The sequence below is a fragment of the Carcharhinus amblyrhynchos genome, chromosome 9, assembly GCF_965287045.1.
Source record: "Carcharhinus amblyrhynchos chromosome 9, sCarAmb.v2.hapA, whole genome shotgun sequence".
Lineage (NCBI taxonomy): Eukaryota > Metazoa > Chordata > Chondrichthyes > Carcharhiniformes > Carcharhinidae > Carcharhinus > Carcharhinus amblyrhynchos.
The window spans coordinates 101108825-101129225 of NC_137332.1; the positions used below are offsets into that span (position 1 = coordinate 101108825).

Below are 20401 nucleotides of genomic sequence, written 5' to 3' on the forward strand. Positions count from 1 at the left end.
GCCGAACACATGAGGACAGCATCAACCAGAATCTTGCGTTCATGTCACACGATCTATAACCCTCATAACTTGCCTGGGTTTGCAAAATCTCACTAACTGTCCTGGCTGGAGACAGTTCACACTTCATTAACTGTGCTTAACCCTCTCTTCACTCACATTGTCTGCACCTGTCAAGACTCACATTCCAACCATGACCTTGTAGCTGAGCTTGTGTCTATATATGCTCTGTTTGTCAACACAACACTTCACTCACCTGATGAAGGGTCAGCACTCCGAAAGCTCGTGCTACCAAACAAACCTGTTGGACTCGTGAGAGAATGCAGTCACAAATAATGAAACCGCACGATTCCTGGTTGTTTTACCTGTTTTAATATGCTTGGTCGAGGGATAAATATTGACCAGGAGATCAGGTGGGAAACCTTGGCTGATTGTTGAAATAGTGCCATGGGATTATTTATATCTGAGATAGCAGACAAGAAATAGTTTCAATATAAAGACTGAAGTATAACATGATTAGAATGCAGCACTCCCTCAATACTGACCCTCTGACAGTGCAGCACTCCCTCAGTACTGACCCTCTGACAGTGCAGCACTCCCTCAGTACTGACCCTCTGACAGTGCAGCACTCCCTCAGTACTGACCCTCTGACAGTGCAGCACTCCCTCAGCACTGACCCTCTGACAGTGCAGCACGCCCTCAGTACTGACCCTCTGACAGTGCAGCACTCCCTCAGTACTGACCCTCTGATAGTGCAGCACTCCCTCAGTACTGATCCTCTGACAGTGCAGCACTCCCTCAGTACTGACCCTCTGACAGTGCAGCACTCCCTCATTACTGACCCTCTGACAGCGCAGCACTCCCTCAGTACTGACCCTCTGACAGTGCAGCACTCCCTCATTACTGACCCTCTGACAGCGCAGCACTCCCTCATTACTGACCCTCTGACAGTGCAGCACCCCCTCATTCCAGTAATTCGCCATCAGCCAGTCCAGTGATCTGGAAGTTTGCCTAATTGGAAGGAGTTTGATTTCTACCTGCTGATTCAGCTCTGGGACAGACAGTGAATAGATCACCTTCATTAAACATTCAATAGCTTGTCCCAGGGATAATGATCCGGATGAAATAATTACAGGAATTCAATGAGGAGATAATGTAGTTTATAGATTTCAGTGCAATTTATAAAATGCTCAGGAGAACAGATTCTGCCTCTTAAGACTTTATTGTATAAATTAGTTAATGTAAACCTCAGTGAATCAGAATTCAGACCGTTAGTTGTGTTTAATGAAGCTTTCATTTTTCGATGTTGGGATTTTATCTAACTGTTCGATTCTAACAGGATTTAGATATTATTTTAGTTCAAATTGAGATTCTCTGAGTCTCATTAAATATAAAAAAATTCTGGTACTCTCTCCAATAACAATCACTTGTCTTCATTACTCCAAATTCCTACAATTCCCAATGGCAGATGGATGGGAGCAGGTTTGCTGATTAGCAGGTTTGTCAGAGAAAGATCAAGATTCGCGGGAATTGGTTCCACATATTTCAGTTATTTTCGAAATGTTGGGGTCTCTGGAAAATCTGACTTGTATTCCTGAACCACACTTACACTGAGGAGGTGGTTCTTCTCCTTGTATTGCTAATACTAAGGTTAAAACAACTGAGGCAGCAAGGTGGCACAGTGATTAGCACTGCTGCCTCACAGTGCCAGGGACCCGAGTTCGATTCCCAGCTTGGGTCACTGTGGAGCTTGCACATTTTCCCAGTATCTACATGGGTTTCCTCCCACAGTTCAAAGATGTGCAGGTTAGATAGATTGTCCATGCTAAATTGTCACTTAGTGTCAGGGGGACTAGTGAGGGTAAATGCATGGGGATAGGACCCAGGTGGGATTGTGGTTGGTACAGACTTGATGGGCTGAACGGCCTCTTTCTGTACTGTTGGATTCTCTGAACTGATAGTCTCGCTTGGTCACTTTGTAATGTTGGCAAGTAGTGTTTCTTGGCTGTTTACCTGGAAGGGTTGAGTGAATAATCAAGAAGGGGATAAGGCTAGCTCATTGCATTGGAGACCCATGTAAAACTCAACTGGTCCACTGATAACCTTCAGGGGAGGGAATCTGCCACATATTCTCAGTCCACACAAGACTTTGGCCTCAATAACAGCATGAGAAATAGGAGCAGGAAAATACCATAAGACCCATCGATACATGTACCCTCCTGCCCAATGCCCCCTATAAATGTGCTGATGCCTGTGCTTATGATTTACTCAGCTAGGGTAGAGTCAAGGATCAGGATAACCAATGAGATTAAACCGAGGCTTTACATGATGGAATTTTTCAAAGCTATCTCAGTCTTTTGGTTTTGGTTTTAATTTGATTTCATTTATAATTGAAACATGTATTATCATACAGTGAAAAATATTGTTTCTTGCGCGCTACACAGACAAAACATACCGTTCATAGAGAAGGTAACAAGAGAGTGCAGGATGTAGTGTTACCGTCATAGCCAGGGTGCAGAGAAAGATCAACTTAATGCAAGGCAAGTCTATTCAGAAGTCTGACAGCAGCAGGGGAGAAGCTGTCCTTGAGTCGGTTGGTACGTGACCTCAGACTTTTGTATCTTTTTCCCAAAGGAAGAAAGTGGAAGAGAGAATGACTGGGGTGTGTGGGGTCCTTAATTATATTGGTTGCTTTGCTGAGGCAGCGGGAAGTGTAGGCAGAGTCAATGGATGGGAGGCTGGTTTGCGTGATTGGTTGAGCTACATTCACAACCCTTTGTTATTTCTTGTGGTCTTGGGCAGAGCAGGAGCCATACCAAGCTGTGATATAACCAGAAAGAATGCTTTCTATGGTACATCTGTAAAAGTTGGTGAGAGTCGTAGCTAACATGCCAAATTTGCTTAGTCTTCTGAGAAAGTAAAGGCGTTGGTGGGCTTTCTTAACTACAGTGTCGGAATAGGGGGACCAGGACAGGTTGTTGGTGATCTGGACGCCTAAAAGTATGAAGCTCTCGATCTGTTCTACTTTCGTCCCCATTGATGTAGACAGGGACATGTTTTCCTCTTTCTGAAATCGATGACAATATTCTTCATTTTATTGACATTGAGGGAGAAATTATTGTTGCCGCACCAGTACACCAGATGCTCCATCTCTGTTGGCATTAAATGGTTAGCACTGCTGCCTCATAGACACATGGGTTTCAATCTGGCCTTGGGTCACTGTCTGTGTGGAGTTTGTATGTTTTTCCCTGTATGCTTCCTCCGGGTGCTCTGGTTTACTCCCACAGTCCAAAGGTGCGCAAGTTGGGTTGATTGACCATTCTAAATTGCCGCTTAGTGTCCAAAGATGTATATGTTAGGAGGATTAGTGGGGTAAATATATGGGGTTATGGGGATAGGGCCTGGGCGGGATGCTCTGTTGGAGAGTGGGTGCAGACTTGATGGGCACTGTTGGTGTTCTGTGATTCTAAAATGAAGTGTAAGATCAAGCCCAGGAGGGGGTGCAATGCTTCATCCTGTCAGCTTGGATCTTGTTGGATCGAGCCCAAGATAGAATGCCAAGTCTTGTCTTATCTTGTCAGCTAGGATCTGGTTTGCCCTTCTTTGGGGACCATGATTGGTCTGAATTTGAATTTTTTTTTGATTAGAAATAAAAATATCGAAATGTCCCAGGACAAAATAAGAATTGCTTCTTGGAATCATTCTCAAATCCCTCTGGCATCCCTAGTCACTGCTCATTCCTGTCCAGGCACAGTGCTGACATATGCCATCTGTCCTGTTCCCTCCCATCTCTCCCTGAGCCTATAAGACCATAAGACATAGGAGCAGAATTAGGCCACTCGGCCCATCGAGTCTGCCCCACCATTCAATCATGGCTGATATTTTTCTCATCCCAAGCCTTTGATTTGGTTTGATTTGATTTATTATTGTCACATGTATGAGCGTACAGTGAAAAGTATTGTTTCTTGCGTGCTATAAACACAAAGCAAACTGTTCATAGAGAAGGGAAGGAGAGACTGCAGAGTGTACTGCTACAGTCATAGCTAGGGTGTAGAAAAAGATCAACTTAATGTGGGGTAGGACCATTCAAAATTCTGACAGCAGCAAGGAAGAAGCTGTTCTTGAGTCGGCTGGTATGTGACCTCAGATTTTTCTCTTTTTCCCAAAGGAAGAAGGTGGAAGAGAGAATGTTCAGGGTGCGTGGGGTCCTTAATTATGCTGGCTGCTTTGCTGAGGCAGCGGGAAGTGTAGACCACACCCCCCCCATCCACCACCCAACCATCCCTCCCATTCTCCCCCAACCCCTGGCAGTAACTCAGTGGAAAACTCTGAACAAAGACACATGCCTCAGTGGGTGGAATTAGCCGACAGGCTTCAGGGTCACTGTCTGGTGAGCACCACGCAGCTGCTGAAGCACATCAGACGGAATGTCCAAGGGATTGGGGATCAGGTAGGAGGAAGTCTTCTGCTTCCCAGCAAATGGCTGACCCCCTCCCAGCCAGGCATCGGTCAGTTGGGAAAGGTTTTCCTAAAGCAGCTGGAAGTGCAGAGGCAGAACCGGGAACTGCAGGAACGGTCGTCAGCAACCTTCTGGTAATTACAAGGCCACTTGGAAGAGTCCCACAGCCTTCAGGCATAGGGGATAGTGCTGGCATTGAGTGTCACCAAGACCAACACTGCAAGGGCGGCAACTGCATAGAATAGAATCAAGTCATAGAATCATACAGTGCAGAAGGAGGTCATTCGGCCCATTGACTCTGCACTGAACACAATCCCACCAGACCCTATCCCCATTACCCCACACATTTACTCTAGTCCCCCTGATACTAAGGGGCAATTTAGCATGGCCAATCCACCTAACCCATACATCCAAAATCACCGCCTCGACTTTAAAAAAGCTCTTTCATCAGTGCTGAATCACTATGAAATGTGCTGTGCTTGTAAAAGGCCATATGGAATCATAGGGTAGAATCCCTACAGTACAACAGGAGACCATTTGGCCCATTGAGTCTGTACTGACCACGATCCCAGGCCCTACTACCCGAACCCTCATTTACCCTACTAATCCCCCTAACACGAAGGGTCAATTTAGCATGGCCAATCATCCTAACTCACACATCTTTGGACTGTGGGAGGAAACCGGAGCATCCGGAGGGAATTAAGTAGACACGGGGAGAATTGTCACTGATTCCCCAAACAGTTTAAGATTCCTGTCTCTGAACATAAAAAGGGGGTTCAGGGATTTGTGATCAGGCCACATTCTGTTAGTGCGACGATCATAAAATTATAGAATCCCTACAGTGCAGAAGGAGGCCATTCAGCCCATCGAGTCTGCACCGACCAGAATCCCACCCCAGGCTCTATCCCCATAATTACACATATGTACCCCGCTAATCTCTCTAACCTACACATCAGGGACTCTAAGGGTATGGCCAATCAATCTAACCTGCACATCTTTGGACTGTGGGAGGAAATCGGAGCACCTGAAGGAAACCCATGCAGATACAGGGAGAAAGTGCAAACTCCAGACAGACAGTGAACTGAGGCTGGAATGGAACGCAGTGAGGCAGCAGCGCGAACCACCTTGCTACCCTCTACAGAAATATGATTTTTGCTTTTCTTCTTTGTACATGTTAACCATCTGTCCAGGTTTCCCTCTGTTCTGATTGCAGGATCCGAATCTTGAGCTGTGTCTGAAATTGATGGTTACAGAAACACAATTGGAGGCTTCAATGAAAGGATTTTAGAGAAGTTCTCAGACATTGCCGTGCTGATCTGAAGGTCAAACAGCATTCGACACAGAGTTTATTCATTATTTATCTCTAATCCTGATGTCTCCTTTTTAAAATTTAATAAACGTTGGAATTGTTTCCACTCGAGTCCCCAATCATTTCACTTTTCTTACCCTGGACTGATTGTTTGGTCATTTACAGAGTGTGGGCTTTTGCTGCTAATCCAGTCCTGAGGACTGAATGAACATTTCCAAATGTCTCTGTCACTGCTCCAGCCTTTCTCACCCCATTCATTTTCCTCCTGCTCCGACGGCACTTTGCTTGTTTTATCCTTTGATATGATGGGATCTGATCGCAGCGTTGTTCACACTGAACATTCTCGACCTTGTTTGTCTTCGAAGCTCGAGGCAGTTTGCGACTTTCACGCCAGCTGTTCTGAACATTTCCGAGCGACTGAATGAGGTTGGCCACGTCCAGCTGCCTAACCTTGTCCAGGACAGAGGGACCAGAGGACACGGCCTGCAGTTGAAGGGAGACATTTCAAATCTAACCTGGGGAGAGAAGAATATCACTGAGAGAGTGGTCAGTGTATGGAACAGGCTCCCTCAGGAGATTGCAGGAGCTAATCATAGAATCATACGACCCCTACAGTGCAGAAGGAGGCCACTTGCCCCATCAAACCTGCACCGACAACAAGCCCTATCCCCACAATCCCATCCATTTACTCCGGAATTACCCCCCCCCAACCCCGCCACCCCGGCACTAAGGCGCAATTTAGCATGGCCAATCCACCAAACCTGCACATCTTTGGTGCTGCTTGATATTGGTTCGTTGAACTATAAATTAGAGCGATTTCTCCCAGAGGATAACATTTTAGGCTCCACCGTCTGAGTCATTGGAGACAGGACATGTGAAGAGTGGAGTATTTTGGGGGGGAACTGATCAGTCCTTACCAGGTCTGGCCTACACGTGACTCCGGAACCACAGCGAGGTGGTTGACCCTTAACTGCACTCTGAAATGGTCTAGCAAGCCATTCATTTCAAGGATAACTAGGGATGGGCAATAAATGCTGACTAACCAGCGATGCCCACAGCCAAATAAAGAAAAAGATTGGGCCAATGCTTCCCAGAACAAGAATTATCCTTACCTCCTGTCTGGGCTGTTAGAGAACTATTGATGGAGATCGACCATTGTAATGGTCAACAGAAGAGGAAGACAGACCTACAGTTCATTTCATCACCTCAGGACATCCCGGAGTTTCTCAATGGAAATATTTTTGATGAATGGTCACTTTTCCGATGTGGAAGCTTGGCAGGCAATTTGTGCACAGCACGATCCCGCAAGGGGGCTCACCCTTAATTCCTACCCTTTTGATCAAATTATGGCCTGCCCAATTTAGTCCATCTTCCACCAGCCAGCATATTATCATAGAATTCCTCCAGTGCAGAAGGAAGCCATTCAGCCCATCGAGTCTGCACCAACTCTCCGATAGAGCATCTTATCCAGGCCGTCCCCGCTGCCTTGTTCCCCTAACCTCACACATTTATCCCACTAGCCTCCCTCATCTCCACATCTTGGGACACTAAGGGCCAATTTGGCATGGCCAATCCACCAAAACGGCACATCATTGGAGCGTGGGAGGAAACCGGAGCACCCGGTGAAAACCCACATAGAGAATGTGCAAACTCCGCACAGGCAGTCATCCGAGGCTGGAATCGAACCCAGGTCCCTGATGCTGTGAGACAGCAGTGTTAACTGCTGCTCAACTGTGCTGCCCTCATGGTCTCACAGGAGACTTAAGTGCTGAATAATTTGGCCACTTCAGGGCTCCACCAGGCTGATTTAAGAGTTCTCTCCCTAACAGCACTGTGTATTTTTTTTAATATTCATTCATGGGACTTGATTTAATTTGATTTATTATTGTCAGATGCATTGGAATACATTGAAAAGTATTGTCTCTTGCATGCTATATATACAAAACATACCATCCAAAGACTACATAGGGGAGAAGGAAAAGAAGTGGGTGCAGAATATAGTGTTACAGGTAAGATGGAGAGAAAGCTCAGCTTAATATATGATAGGACCATTCAAAGTCTGATGGCAGCAGAGAAGCATTTTTGAGTCGGTTGCTACGTGTTTTCAGACTTTTGTATCTTTTCCCCGAAGGAAGAAGGCGGTGCGTGGGGTTTTGCTTATGCTGGTTATCTTTCCATGGCAGCGGGAAGTGGAGATGCCGGTGTTGGACTGTAAGAAGTGTCACAACACCAGGTTAAAGTCAAACAGGTTTATTTGGCAGCACAAGCCACAAGTTTTCAGAGCGCCCCGAAAGCTTGTGGCTTGTGCTACCAAATAAACTTTAACCTGATGTTGTGAGACTTCTCACTGAGGGAAGTGCAGACAGAGTCAATGGTTTGCACGGTGGACTGGACTCTGTTCACAACTCTCTGTAATTCCTTGCGGTCTTGGTTAGAGCAGGAGCCGCACCGAGCTGTGATGCATCTGGATAGGATGCTTTTTGTGATGCCTCTGTAAAATCTGGTGAGAGTTGTAGTGGGATTGATGACACCATCTGCACTGCTTCAACGATTCAAAGTTCGAAGGGCATCGACAGGATGTCAAATCCTGCATTCTGGTTTTTTAAATCCTGTCAGATTGGGGTCGCGACTCTCCCAGTAATTAGTGGGCTGTGCACTAAAGAAGATTGAACAGAACATTAAGAACATTTCCCTTCCTTTATCTTCTGCCCAGCGACAGGAACATCAATATAATGTCATCAGTGTTTCCAATCTCTCTCTGACAGCAGTTCCCTGGTGACTGTTACTGTTGGGCTTTGTAACCAGCAACACACAGATGTCAAGAAGATATTTTATTCCACTTCCCTCACTCGCCTGGCCTGCTCAATGAGCAATTCACAAATGTTGCAGCACACCTTTCTTTCCCTGTTCTCTCACTCCTCAGCTCTTCTCCATCTCTTTCTCCCCTTCCCTCATTGCCATTGTTCTGGGAGCAAGTGGCACAAATGGAACCACAGCTCAGTGGCAGAGTGGTTAGCACTGCTGCTTCACAGTGCCAGGGACCTGGGTTTGATTCTGACCTCGGGTCCCTGTCTGTGTGGAGTTTGTACTTTCTTCCCATGTCTTTCTTCCTGGTACTCCACTTTCCACCCACAGTCCAAAGATGCACGGGTTAGGTTGATTGGCCTTGCTCAGTTAACCCTAGTGTCAGGCGAATCAGCAGTGTAAATATGTGGGGTTACAGGGATAGGGCTTGGGTGGGCTTGTAGTCAGTGCAGGTGCAATGGGCTGAATGGTCTCCTTCTGCACTGTAGGAGTTCTACGAAACTCATCCTGAAACACTTAGATGAATGAAAGCAGGAAACCCAGTTATTGATAAATATATTTATTAAGTTGAACATTCTCTCACACATTAACTCACTGCAAGATACCCAGTTTGATGATAATTGGAAACGGTTATTAACAAACAACATCATTCAGCATCTTAAACATTCACACAGAACGGCTGATCCCAGATCACTCAGTTCAATGAAAACTGTAAAGCCAGTTATGAATAAACAGCATCATTCATTATGTGAAACATTCGCTCACACATTAACTGATCCCAAATCACCCAGATAAATGAATACTGCAAACACAGGGATAAACGTATCATTTCTTATGGTAAACATTCACACATTAACTCATCCCAAATCACCCAGCTCTTCTGTATTACTCTGGTTTCTGTCTTTCACGCCAAATAGTTTAAGGGGAGACAATGGCATAGAGGCATTGTCACTGGACTGGTAATGCTCTGAGAACTGGGTTCAAATCCCACTGGGGCATTTAAAAAAAAAATCTGGAATTAAAATCCTAATGATGACTCATGAGACCATTGTTGGGCAGCAGCGTGGCACAGTGGTTAGCACTGCTGCCTCACAGTGCCAGGGACCTGGGTTCAATTCCAGCCGTGGGTCACTGTCGGTGCAGAGATTGCACATTCTCCCCGTGTCTGTGTGGGTTTCCTCCGGGTGCTCTGGTTTCCTCCCACAGTCCAAAAAATGTGCAGGTTAGGTTGATTGGTCATTATAAATTGACCTGTGTATCAGGGGATGGGCAGGGTAAATACGTGGGGTCGAGATGGGATTGTGGTCGGTAAAGATTCGATGGGCCAAATGGCCCCTTTTTTCACTGTCAGACTTTGAAGGCTTCTATTGTTTACGAGACTAAGTGTGTTGGCACAGCTCCAATCTGGAGAGGTCAGTACTGTGTTAATAAGTCTGATAATTAAAGATTCTCCTCACTGTTCTGAGGAATTAATCATATTCAGTGTGACCTTACACCTCTCACAGGACAGCAGACAGGTGCTGAACACAAACAGTTTATGAAATGGTTGGAATAAATTTCATGGTTGATATAGAGATTGGGACGGAGAGAAAATGAGGCAGAATCCATTGGCTCAGGGGGAGGCCATTCAGCCCATTGAGCCTGCTTCACCGCTAAAGGTGATCGCAAATAATGTGAATCTCATTACCATTTCCCCAAATTTACTTCAAGTCCCTTGAAGCCCTCACCAAACTACAAATCACTAATATCAGTCTCAAAAACTCTAAAATTTGCTCCCACAAGCTTTAGGGGAGAAAGTTTCAAGTTTTCACTCAGGACAGCACGGTGGCACAGTGGTTAGCACTGCTGCTTCACAGCGCATGGGACTTGGGTTCAACTCCCAGCTTGGGTAACGGTCTGTGCGGAGTCTACGCTTTCTCCATGTATCTCTGCGGGTTCCTTCCAAGTGCTCCGGTTTCCTCCAACAGTTTGAAAGACATGCTGGTTAGGTGCATTGGCCATGCTAAATTCTCCCTCAATGTACCCGAACAGGCACCGGAGTGTGGCAACTAGGGGACTTACACAGTAACTTCATTGCAGTGTTAACGTAAGCCTGCTTAAATTACTTACCCATGAGAAGGAGTACAGGAAAGAGACAGAGAATCTGGTGAACTATGTGACGACAATAATCTCTCCCTCAATGTCAACAAAATGAAGGAGATAGTCAACAGCTTCAGAAAGCATAGTGAGGGACATGCTCCTGTCTATATCAATGGAAACAAAGTTGAAATGGTGGAGAGCTACAAGTTTTTAGGTGTCCAGATCACCATCAACCTGTCCTGGTCCCTCTAAACCGACACTATAGTTAAGAAAGTCTACTTTCTCAGAAGACCAAAAAAATTTGGTATGTCTACTACAACTTTCACCAACATTTACAGATGCGCCGAAGAAAGCATTCTTTCTGGTGGTATCACAGCTTGGTATGGCACTTGCTCAGTCCAAGACCACAAGAAACTACAAAGAGTCACAAATGAAGCCCATCCATCACTCAAACCAGCCTCCCACCCATTGACACCGTCTACACTTCCCGCTGCCAGCATAATTAAGGACCCTACACACCCCGGACTCTCTTTCACCTTCTTCTGTTGGGAAAAAAGATATTAAAGTCTGAGGATATGTACCAACCGACTCCAGAACGGCTTCTTCCCTGCTGCTGTCAAACTTTTGAATGGACCTACCTCGCATTAAGTTTATCTTTCTCTGCAACCTAGCCATAACTCTAACACTACACTCTGCACTCTCTTGGTTCCTTCTCGATATATGGTATGCTTTGTTTTTGCAGCGTGCAAGCGACAATACTTTTCACTGCATACTAATACAGTGACAATAATAAATCAAATGAAAATTGTGACACTAATAAATAAAAATAATGGTAACCCAATTATACCCTTGAATAGATATCTCCAAATTTAAGTATATGCCTCAATCTACTGACCTCTCCACAAGCAGGGGAAATAGTTTCTCTCTTTCTCTAAACCATTCAACATTTAACATTTTACCCCATATTTACCCCATAAACTTTCAGAATACAAGTCAAGTTCAGACAGCTGGCCCTCATAATTAAACTCAAAGTTAACCCAATCGCCATAGATTTCTGTGCAAGAAACCCTCCAGCATCAAACTTCCCTTCCTTAGGTGAGGTGCCCAGAAATTACTACAATGTGTGGTGATGATCTGCTCCTCTGACAGTGCAGCACTCCCTCAGTACTGACCCTCTGACAGGGCAGCACTCTCTCGGTACTGACCCTCTGACAGTGCAGCACTCCCTCAGTACTGACCCTCTGACGGTGCAGCACTCCCTCAGTACTGACCCTCTGACAGTGCAGCACTCCCTCAGTACTGACCCTCTGACAGTGCGGCACTCCCTCAGTACTGACCCTCTGACAGTGCAGCACTCCGTCAGTACTCACCCTCTGACAGTGCAGCACTCCCTCAGTACTGACCCTCTGACAGTGCAGCACTCCCTCAGTACTGACCCTCTGACAGTGCAGCACTCCCTCAGTACTGACCCTCTGATGGTGCAGCACTCCCTCAGCACTGACCCTCTGACAGTGCAGCACTCCCTCAGTACTGACCCTCTGACAGTGCAGCACTCCCTCAGTACTGACCCTCTGACCGTGCAGCACTCCCTCAGTACTGACCCTCTGACAGTGCAGCACTCCCTCAGCACTGACCATCTGACAGTGCAGCACTCCCTCAGCACTGACCCTCTGACAGTGCAGCACTCCCTCAGCAATGACCCTCTGACAGTGCAGCACTCCCTCAGTACTGACCCACTGACAGTGCAGCATGCCCTCAGCACTGACCATCTGACAGTGCAGCACTCCCTCAGTACTGACCCTCTGATGGTGCAGCACTCCCTCAGTACTGACCCTCTGACAGTGCAGCACTCCCTCAGTACTCACCCTCTGACAGTGCAGCAATCCCTCAGTACTGACCCTCTGACAGTGCAGCACTCCCTCAGCACTGACCCTCTGACAGTGCGGCACTCCCTCAGTACTGACCCTCTGACAGTGCAGCACTCCCTCAGTACTGACCCTCTGACAGTGTGGCACTCCCTCAGCACTGACCCTCTGACAGTGCAGCACTCCCTCAGTACTGACCCTCTGACAGTGCAGCACTCACTCAGTACTGACCCTCTGACAGTGCAGCACTCCCTCAGTAATGCAGTGTGTGTCAGTTGCCTTGTGGTTTCTAATTTCTGGACTGTTCTCGTGGCGTTTATATCAGTTGAACAATGGAGCTGATGTTGATTTGGGCAATGAATTCTTAGTCAGATACCAGACTGGAGCCTGACTGCGATACGGTTCTTATTTCTGTCTTTGTGAATCAGGACTGATTGTGGTTGTAATTAGTTGGAGAATTGAGGCTGAGATCACTTGACAAATCCCAGTCAGTTGGAGATAGAGCTTCTGTGCTGAGATTCCTGCTCCAGTAACACCGTCTGGAGAGGAGTGTGGGTGATTTCTAGTCTGTCCCAACAACCACTTACTGTTTGTGGCATCAAGACTCTCAGAAAGTGAAAACCACCATCTTCCCTTCCATTGAAAACTTTCCCAGTGGTGTGTTGACAAAATGCAGTCTGACAAATTAGTGTTGGGATCACAAGCTGTAGGCATTTGAGACACAGAACACTGGGCCTGCCTCACCAAGAGAGACCAGTTCACTATCAGCTCCACTATAACATGAGGCAAGTCACCACAAAATGAAGGCTCGGCTTTCAATCTTTTCTCATAGATGTTTACAGCATGGAAACAGACACTTTGGCCCAACTTGTCCATGCCACCCTGTTTTTTAAATCACTAACCTAGTCCCAGTTGCCCACATTTGGCCCATTTCCCTTTGTACCCATTTTACCTATGTAACAGTTTTTAAAAGACAAAATTGTACCTGCCTCCTCTACTACCTCTGGCAGCTTGTTTCAGATACTCACCACCCTCTATGTGAAAAAAATGCCCCTCTGGACACTTCTGTATCTCTCCCCTCTCACCGTAAACCTATGCCCTCTACTTTTAGACTCCCTTAGCTTTGGGAAAAGATATTGACTGTCTAGCTGGTCTATGCCCCTCATGATTTTATAGACATCTATAAGATTGCTCCTCAGCCTTCTACGCTCCAGAGAAAAAAGTCCCAGTCTATCCAACCTCTCCTTATAACTTAAACCATCAAGTCCCAGTAGCATCCCAGTAAATCTCTTCTGCACTCTTTCTAGTTTAATAATATCCTTTCTATAATGGGGTGATCTATATTAATGGATTCTCTTTGTCAAGACACAGCCGGACGATAAACACTCACAAAGGATGATAGGAATGGGATTCACTGGGAAATTATATGAATGCCTGCTGGGAATATTGAACGAGGTTAGGGAATATTCGATTGGACTCAGTCATCAGTCGAGGCCCAAAAGAATCACGCATTCTGATCACTTAATAAACACTTCTTGGCACTTCTCAGCCTTCTGTATCCTCAATTACATTCCCTTTGTTCTATTCCACCCCCCTCTCTCCACCCTCACAGAGTAAATCTCTGCTGATTCTCTTTGCTCCCAATCTGATAAAGGGTCATCCAGACTCGAAACTTTGGCTCTATTCTCTCCCACAGATGCTGTCAGACCTACTGAGATTTTCCAGCATTCTCTGTTTTTGTTTCAAATGCCAGTATTTTGCTTTTATTTTTATTAAACCCCAAAAGGTGAATCCCACACTAAACGAGAAATTTCCTCTTCTTCACAAATGGTGACATTTTTTCTCCCTGGATGAATGGGTCGATGTGGTTGACCATCCAACACCTGAAGCAACCTCTCCGACAACCACTGGCACACCGTGTCTGTGTGTACCACCTACAGGATTCCCTCTACAATTCATGGTGCCGCAGTGGTTTGCACTGCTGTCTCACAGCCCCAGGAACCAGAGTTCAACTCTGGTCTTGGGTGACGTCTGTATGGGGTTTGCACGTCCCCCTGATGTTTACATGGGTGGCCCGATTTCCTCCCACATTCCAAAGATGTGCGGGTTATGTTGATTGACCATGCTAAATTGACCCTAGCCTTTAGGGGATTAGTTGGGGTAGGCCTGGTGGGATTGTTGTCGGTGCACCTTGATGGGCCGAATGGCCTCCTTCTGCACTGTAGGGACTCTACGCGAAGCTCCTTCAACAGTACCTCCCAACCTTCTCCCTCCACCAGCTAGAAAGACAAGGGCAGCAGGTACATGGGAACAGCATCACCTCCAGGTTCCCCCCTGAGTCACACACCAGTGTCAAGCTTTGGAAGATGCTGATCTCAGCTCTCTCTCATCATTGAAATTATCTTTTTTAAATTCTGAAGCAAGTGCAAAATTTTGATCTTGGAGAATCATTTCAGAAAACAGCACTGAAAAAATATTCAATCTCTCCAAGCACAGGTCTGGGACAGGGGGAACTGGTTAGCCTGGTGGGGAGGCAGTGGTGTAGTGTTATTGTCACTGGACTTGTAATCCAGACACCAAGGGTAAAGCTCTCGGAACCCAGGTTTGAATCGCACCATGGCAGATTGTGAAATTTGAATTCAATAAAAATCTGGAATTAAAAATCTAATAATGATCGTGAAACCATTGTTGATTGTCATAAAAAACCCATTTGGTTCACTGATGTCCTTTAAGGAAGGAAATCTGCTGTCCTTACCCAGGCTGGCTTATGTGTGACTCCAGACCCACAGCAATATCACAGAATCAGAATCCATACAGTGCAGAAGAGGTTATTCAGCCCACTGAGTCTGCACGCACTCTCTAACAGAGTATTTCACACAGGACCTCTCCCCTCCCTATCCCTGTAACCCCATACTTTTATCATGGCTAATCCATTTACCTAGATATCTTGGGACACTAAAGGGGATTCTGCATGGCCAATATACCTAACCTGTACACATTTATATTGTGGGAGGAAATGGGAGCACCCAAAGGAAACCCATGCAGCCATGGGGATAATGTGCAAACTTCTCTGGAGCTGTGAGGCAGCAATGCTAACCACTCTGTCACCATGTTGCCCCATGGTGGTTGACACTTAAACGTCCTCTGAAATAGATGTTGTTTCTGCACCCTGTGCATTAACACAAACATCACGGCCTTGGAGCACAGCTTTATGAGAATGGTACGGGGGAACCTATCAATGTGGAGAGCTTAAGAGACTGGGGATTGCTTTCCTTAGAGCAAAGGCGATGAAACTGTCCTTGATGGAGATGAGTGTGTCCAAGAATGCAACCGATTCTGGAGAATAATCCATGGTGAGTTCGATGGTGGGATGGAACTTGTTGATGTCATCATATAGTTGTTTCAGTGATTCTTCGCCATAAGTCCAAAGGAAGAAAATATCATCGATTTATTTGGCATTTGTCAGCAGTTGAAGATGCTTTGTTCTGAAGAGGTCTAGCTCAAGTTTGTGCATGAACATATTGGTGTATTGAGGTATGAATATTATCCCCATGGCTGGTTTGTGTGTGTGGATAAACAACTGGTTGTCTAAGGTGAAGGTGCTGTGACCCAGGATGAAGTGGATGAGTTGTAGAGGTTTTCAGAGTGAGGAATGATTTGAGGGGGCAAATAAGGAGAATGTGTTTCCACTAGCTGACAGATTGAAAACCAATAGATATGGATTTAAGGTAATTGCAGAAGACCCAGAGGCAAAATGAGGGAAATATGCTTTACACAAGTGCGTTATGATAATCTTAAATGTGAAAGGGTGGTGTGAAAAGGTTCAATCATAGCTTTGAAAATACAATTGGATTTAGGGGCAGCACAGGGGCACAATGGTCAGCATTGCTGTCTTACAACATCAGGGACAAGGGTTCAATTCCAGCTATGGGTCACTGTTTTGTGTGAAATTTGCACGTTCTTCTTGTGTCTGCGTGGGTTTCCTTCAGGCACCCCAGTTTCCTCCTACACTCCAAAAATGTGTGGGCAAGGTAGATTGGCCATGCTAAATTGCCCCATAGTATCAGGGACTAGCAGGGTAAATACATGGGGTTGCGGAGATTGGCTCCGAATGGGATTGTTGCTGGTGCAGGCTCGATGGGGTGAATGGCCTTCTTCTGCACTGTAGGGATTCTATATATACTTGAAAAGGGGAACAGGGTAGGGGGCTGAGGCTAACCGGGTCATTCTCCGAAAGAGCTGGCAGCGACATGATGGGCTGAAGTGTCTCCTTCTGCATTGTAAGGTGTTATGATTCTAACCTGCTTGTTGAGTTACTTTCCCTTCCTGAAGGAATGTATTTTTTTGTTATGATCTGGGGCACAAAATCGGATTGAAGATTCATTATTTAAATGATATTGAGTGAGCATTCTACTGCCGGAGGATTATCAATGCTTTGTCAAAGATCTGAATCAGTTTCAATGTGACTCTCAGCATGATCCAGGTATCCGATGAATAATTCAGCTCCTGCACGGAGTCAGAGACAAATAATGAGCAGGCTGCTATCGTTTATCTCCAATCCTGCTCTTTAAAGGTGACACCCGGTGAGATTTGCCCACATTTTATTCTCATATCTAAGATAAAATTGACTCTAGAATGAAAAATATTGAAGGGAGGTACTTTGAATTTATTTTCGCTAGGGGGATATCATCTAAGAGATGACTTAATTCAAATCATTAAAGGTCAAAGCAAAACTTCACAGAATCCCTTAACACCAAAGGAGGCCATTCTGCCCATTGTCCCAGCGGCAGCTTGTGAAACAAATGATCCAATTACTCCCAGTTCCCTACTCTTTCCTCACAGCCCTATTGAAATTTTCCCTTTCTTACGTGTCTCCAATTCTGACTGATGTGAGACAGCAGGCAGCGCGGCTGGAGTAGGAATAGGATGAAGCCATTCAGCCCCTCAAACTTGTCCTGCAATGAGATTAGATCAGAGATGATCTGTATCTCAGCTCCCTTCAGCAGCCTCTGTTCCATATTGTTGTAAATGTGTCTCAGCAATGGCTCAGTGTAGCAATGCCAAATTTGAGATCAATAGGTTGTGGGTTCAAAGGTTCAGACAAAACCTTGCCCCCCTCAGAGTTGGATATTAAAGGTCTCATGGCTGTGTTGGAAGAAGAGCAGAGGTCAGACAGCAGAGGTGGCACTGTGGTTAGCACTGCTGCCTCACAGCACTGGGGATCTGGGTTCAATTCCATCCTTGGGTGACTGTCTGCATGTTCTCCCAGTGTTTGCATGGGTTTCCACTGGGTGCTCCAGTTTCCTCCCACAGCCCAAGGATATGCAGATTAGATGGATTGGCCATGCTATATTGCCTTTTAGTGTCTAAAGATGTGCAGGTTAGGTCAATTGGCCATGGGAAATTGCCTGTTGGTGTCAAAAGATGTGCAGGTTAAGTGGATTATCAATGTTAATGTTAATGAGTGGAAGATGGAGGGGTGGGGAGGCTCGGTAAGATGTTCTTTCACAGGCTTGGTGCAGACTCGATGGACCGAATGCTCTACATTGTAGTGGTTCTATAGCTTACATGAAAGCGCTCCCCAGTGTCCCTCACACAATGTCAATCGATGATTTGATTTGATTTATTATTGTCACATATATTAGTATATAGTGAAAAGTATTGTTGTGCACTATACAGACAAAGCATACTGTTCATAGAGAAGGAAAGGAGAGAGTGCAGAATGCAGTGTTCTAGTCAGAGCCAGAGTGTAGAGAAAGATCAACTTAGTGCAAGGTCGGTCGAGGTGGTACAGTGGTTAGCACTGCTGCCTTACAGTGCCAGGGACCCGGGTTCGATTCCCGGCTTGGGTCACTGTCTGTGTGGAGGTTGCATTCACCCAGTGTCTGTGTGAGTTTCCTCCGGGTGCTTGGGTTTCCTCTCAGAGTCCAAAGATGGGCAGTTGGATTTGCCATACAAAATTGCCCCTTAGTGTCAGGTGGATTAGCAGGGTAAATATGTGGGGCTACAGGAATAGGGGCTGGGTGGGATCGTGATCGGTGTAGATTCAATGGGCCGAGTGGCCTCCTTCTGCACTGTAGGGATTTTATGATTCAAAAGAAGCTGTTCTTGGTACGTGAACTCAGCCTTTTGTATCATTTTCCCAATGGAAAGAAGGTGGAAGAGGTAATATCCGGGGAGCGTGGGGTCCTTAATTATGCTGGCTACTTTTCCAAGGCAGCCGGAAGTGTAGACGGAGTCACTTGGTGGGAGGCTGATTTGCCTGATGAGTTACCACCTTTTCTAAAAGTAGGATCTGGCTGCCCCATATCAACAACAACAGGAGCAGATTGTTGCGTCGCATGTGGTGAGCATTGTAACAAGACATTGAACACCGAGCCGTACAAGGATATATTGGAAAATGTGACCAAATGCGAGCACCAAGAGGTTGGCTTTTGGCAGTGTGCTACTGGAGGAAGAGAGAGGCAAAGTGGCTCAGGGAGGGATTATCCAGAGACTGGGCAGCTGGGAGCACGGCCGCCAATGGTGCAGCGATGAAACGGGAATGCTCAAATGGCCTGAGGGGAAGGACAGCAGAGAATCTATGCAATGGACTTGGGTAAACTGCTCTGCCGGAGAGTTGATGCAGACTCAATGGGCCAAATGGCCTCCTTCTGCACTGTAGGGATTTTATGATTATCTAGGAGGGTTGTTGTGGGTTGGAGACAGAAATGGACGAGATCATGGAGGGACTTGAAAAGAGAGCTTCAAAATCAGGGCTTTAACCTGGAGGCAATGTCTGTCAGTGGGCACAGGGGGTGACAGGAGGACAGGACTGAATGCATGTTAGCACACAGGCAGCAGGCTGACATTTCACTCTTCCTACACATTTGTGAATTTATTACAGTACCTGTTTTTTTTTAAGAAGTATTTATTTGGCTGCAAAGTATTCTGGGACATCCTGAGGTGGTGAAAGGTGCTTTAGAAATGTAAATGCTTTCTTTCTTGCGCTGAAGTTTCTGATCCTGCAGGAGGCCCTTTCCACAAACTGTCTGAGATCAAAACCCTCTCTTCCTCTCCAGCGGTCGATGGAGAATCGCGCTCAGTACAAAGATTCCCGTTGTCAGGCGCTGTACACAGAGGATGATAAAGTTCTTTGTAGACACGGAAACAAAGATCTCTCCTCTCTCTGCAGCATCCTAACACGCTCAGATTGCAGAGCAGCCCTTCAGTTATGATGACGGTTTAATGCCTTGGTCATACAGGGAGCTCAGACAGAAAGGTTGCTTCTGTAAATGTTCCAGACACTGAGCTCAACCTTCTTATTAACTCCAAACAGCGATTGAACCCTCACAGCCTAATTAGCTGATGGCTGGGATGGAGGGTCAGTGTGGTGTGAACGGGGTTAAGAAATTAAAAAAACAGTTTCAGTGACTGAGACACAAATGTATGTTCAGCCTGTGCGTTGCCCCCGAGAGAATCCAATTCTGCTCATAAAGGGGCTGAAACTGAGCATTAAATACCAGCGATTCGAGTCCCTCACTAACCAGGAGATCTTCTGGAGCAGAACAAGTGGAGAGACTTGGGAGCTGATCCCACTCTCCGCCAATACATTGAATTGGTCAGGCCCATCGAGAGAAACTTCATCCGCTGGTGTGTGGGGGTCGCCGGATGGGAAGGAGGAGAGCAAAGAGAACAGAATCTGCAAGCCAGAGTCAAATCATTCAGGAGAAAAATTAGGAAAAATGTAGTCAGCATAATTAAGGACGCCACGCACCCTGGACATTCCGTCTTCCACCTCCCTCCATTGGGAAAATGATACAAAAGTCTGAGGTCACATACCAAAGGATTCAAGAACAGCTTCTTTTGAATTGTAGAACTTCTATTTGGCCATTCAGCCCATCGAAT

General features: G+C 46.0%; 1 protein-coding gene across 1 annotated transcript in view; it reads right to left on the reverse strand.

Moving 5' to 3' along the window:
* The window catches only part of LOC145348665 (class I histocompatibility antigen, F10 alpha chain-like), a 42666-nt gene extending 25134 nt beyond the window's left edge, over positions 1–17532 (reverse strand). Inside the window, 2 exon segments of the mRNA XM_080196830.1 lie at positions 6015–6248; positions 17383–17532. Of these exon segments, the coding sequence (XP_080052956.1) occupies positions 6015–6248; positions 17383–17532 (384 nt within the window).
* Between the last annotated feature and the right edge of the window lie 2869 nt (positions 17533–20401).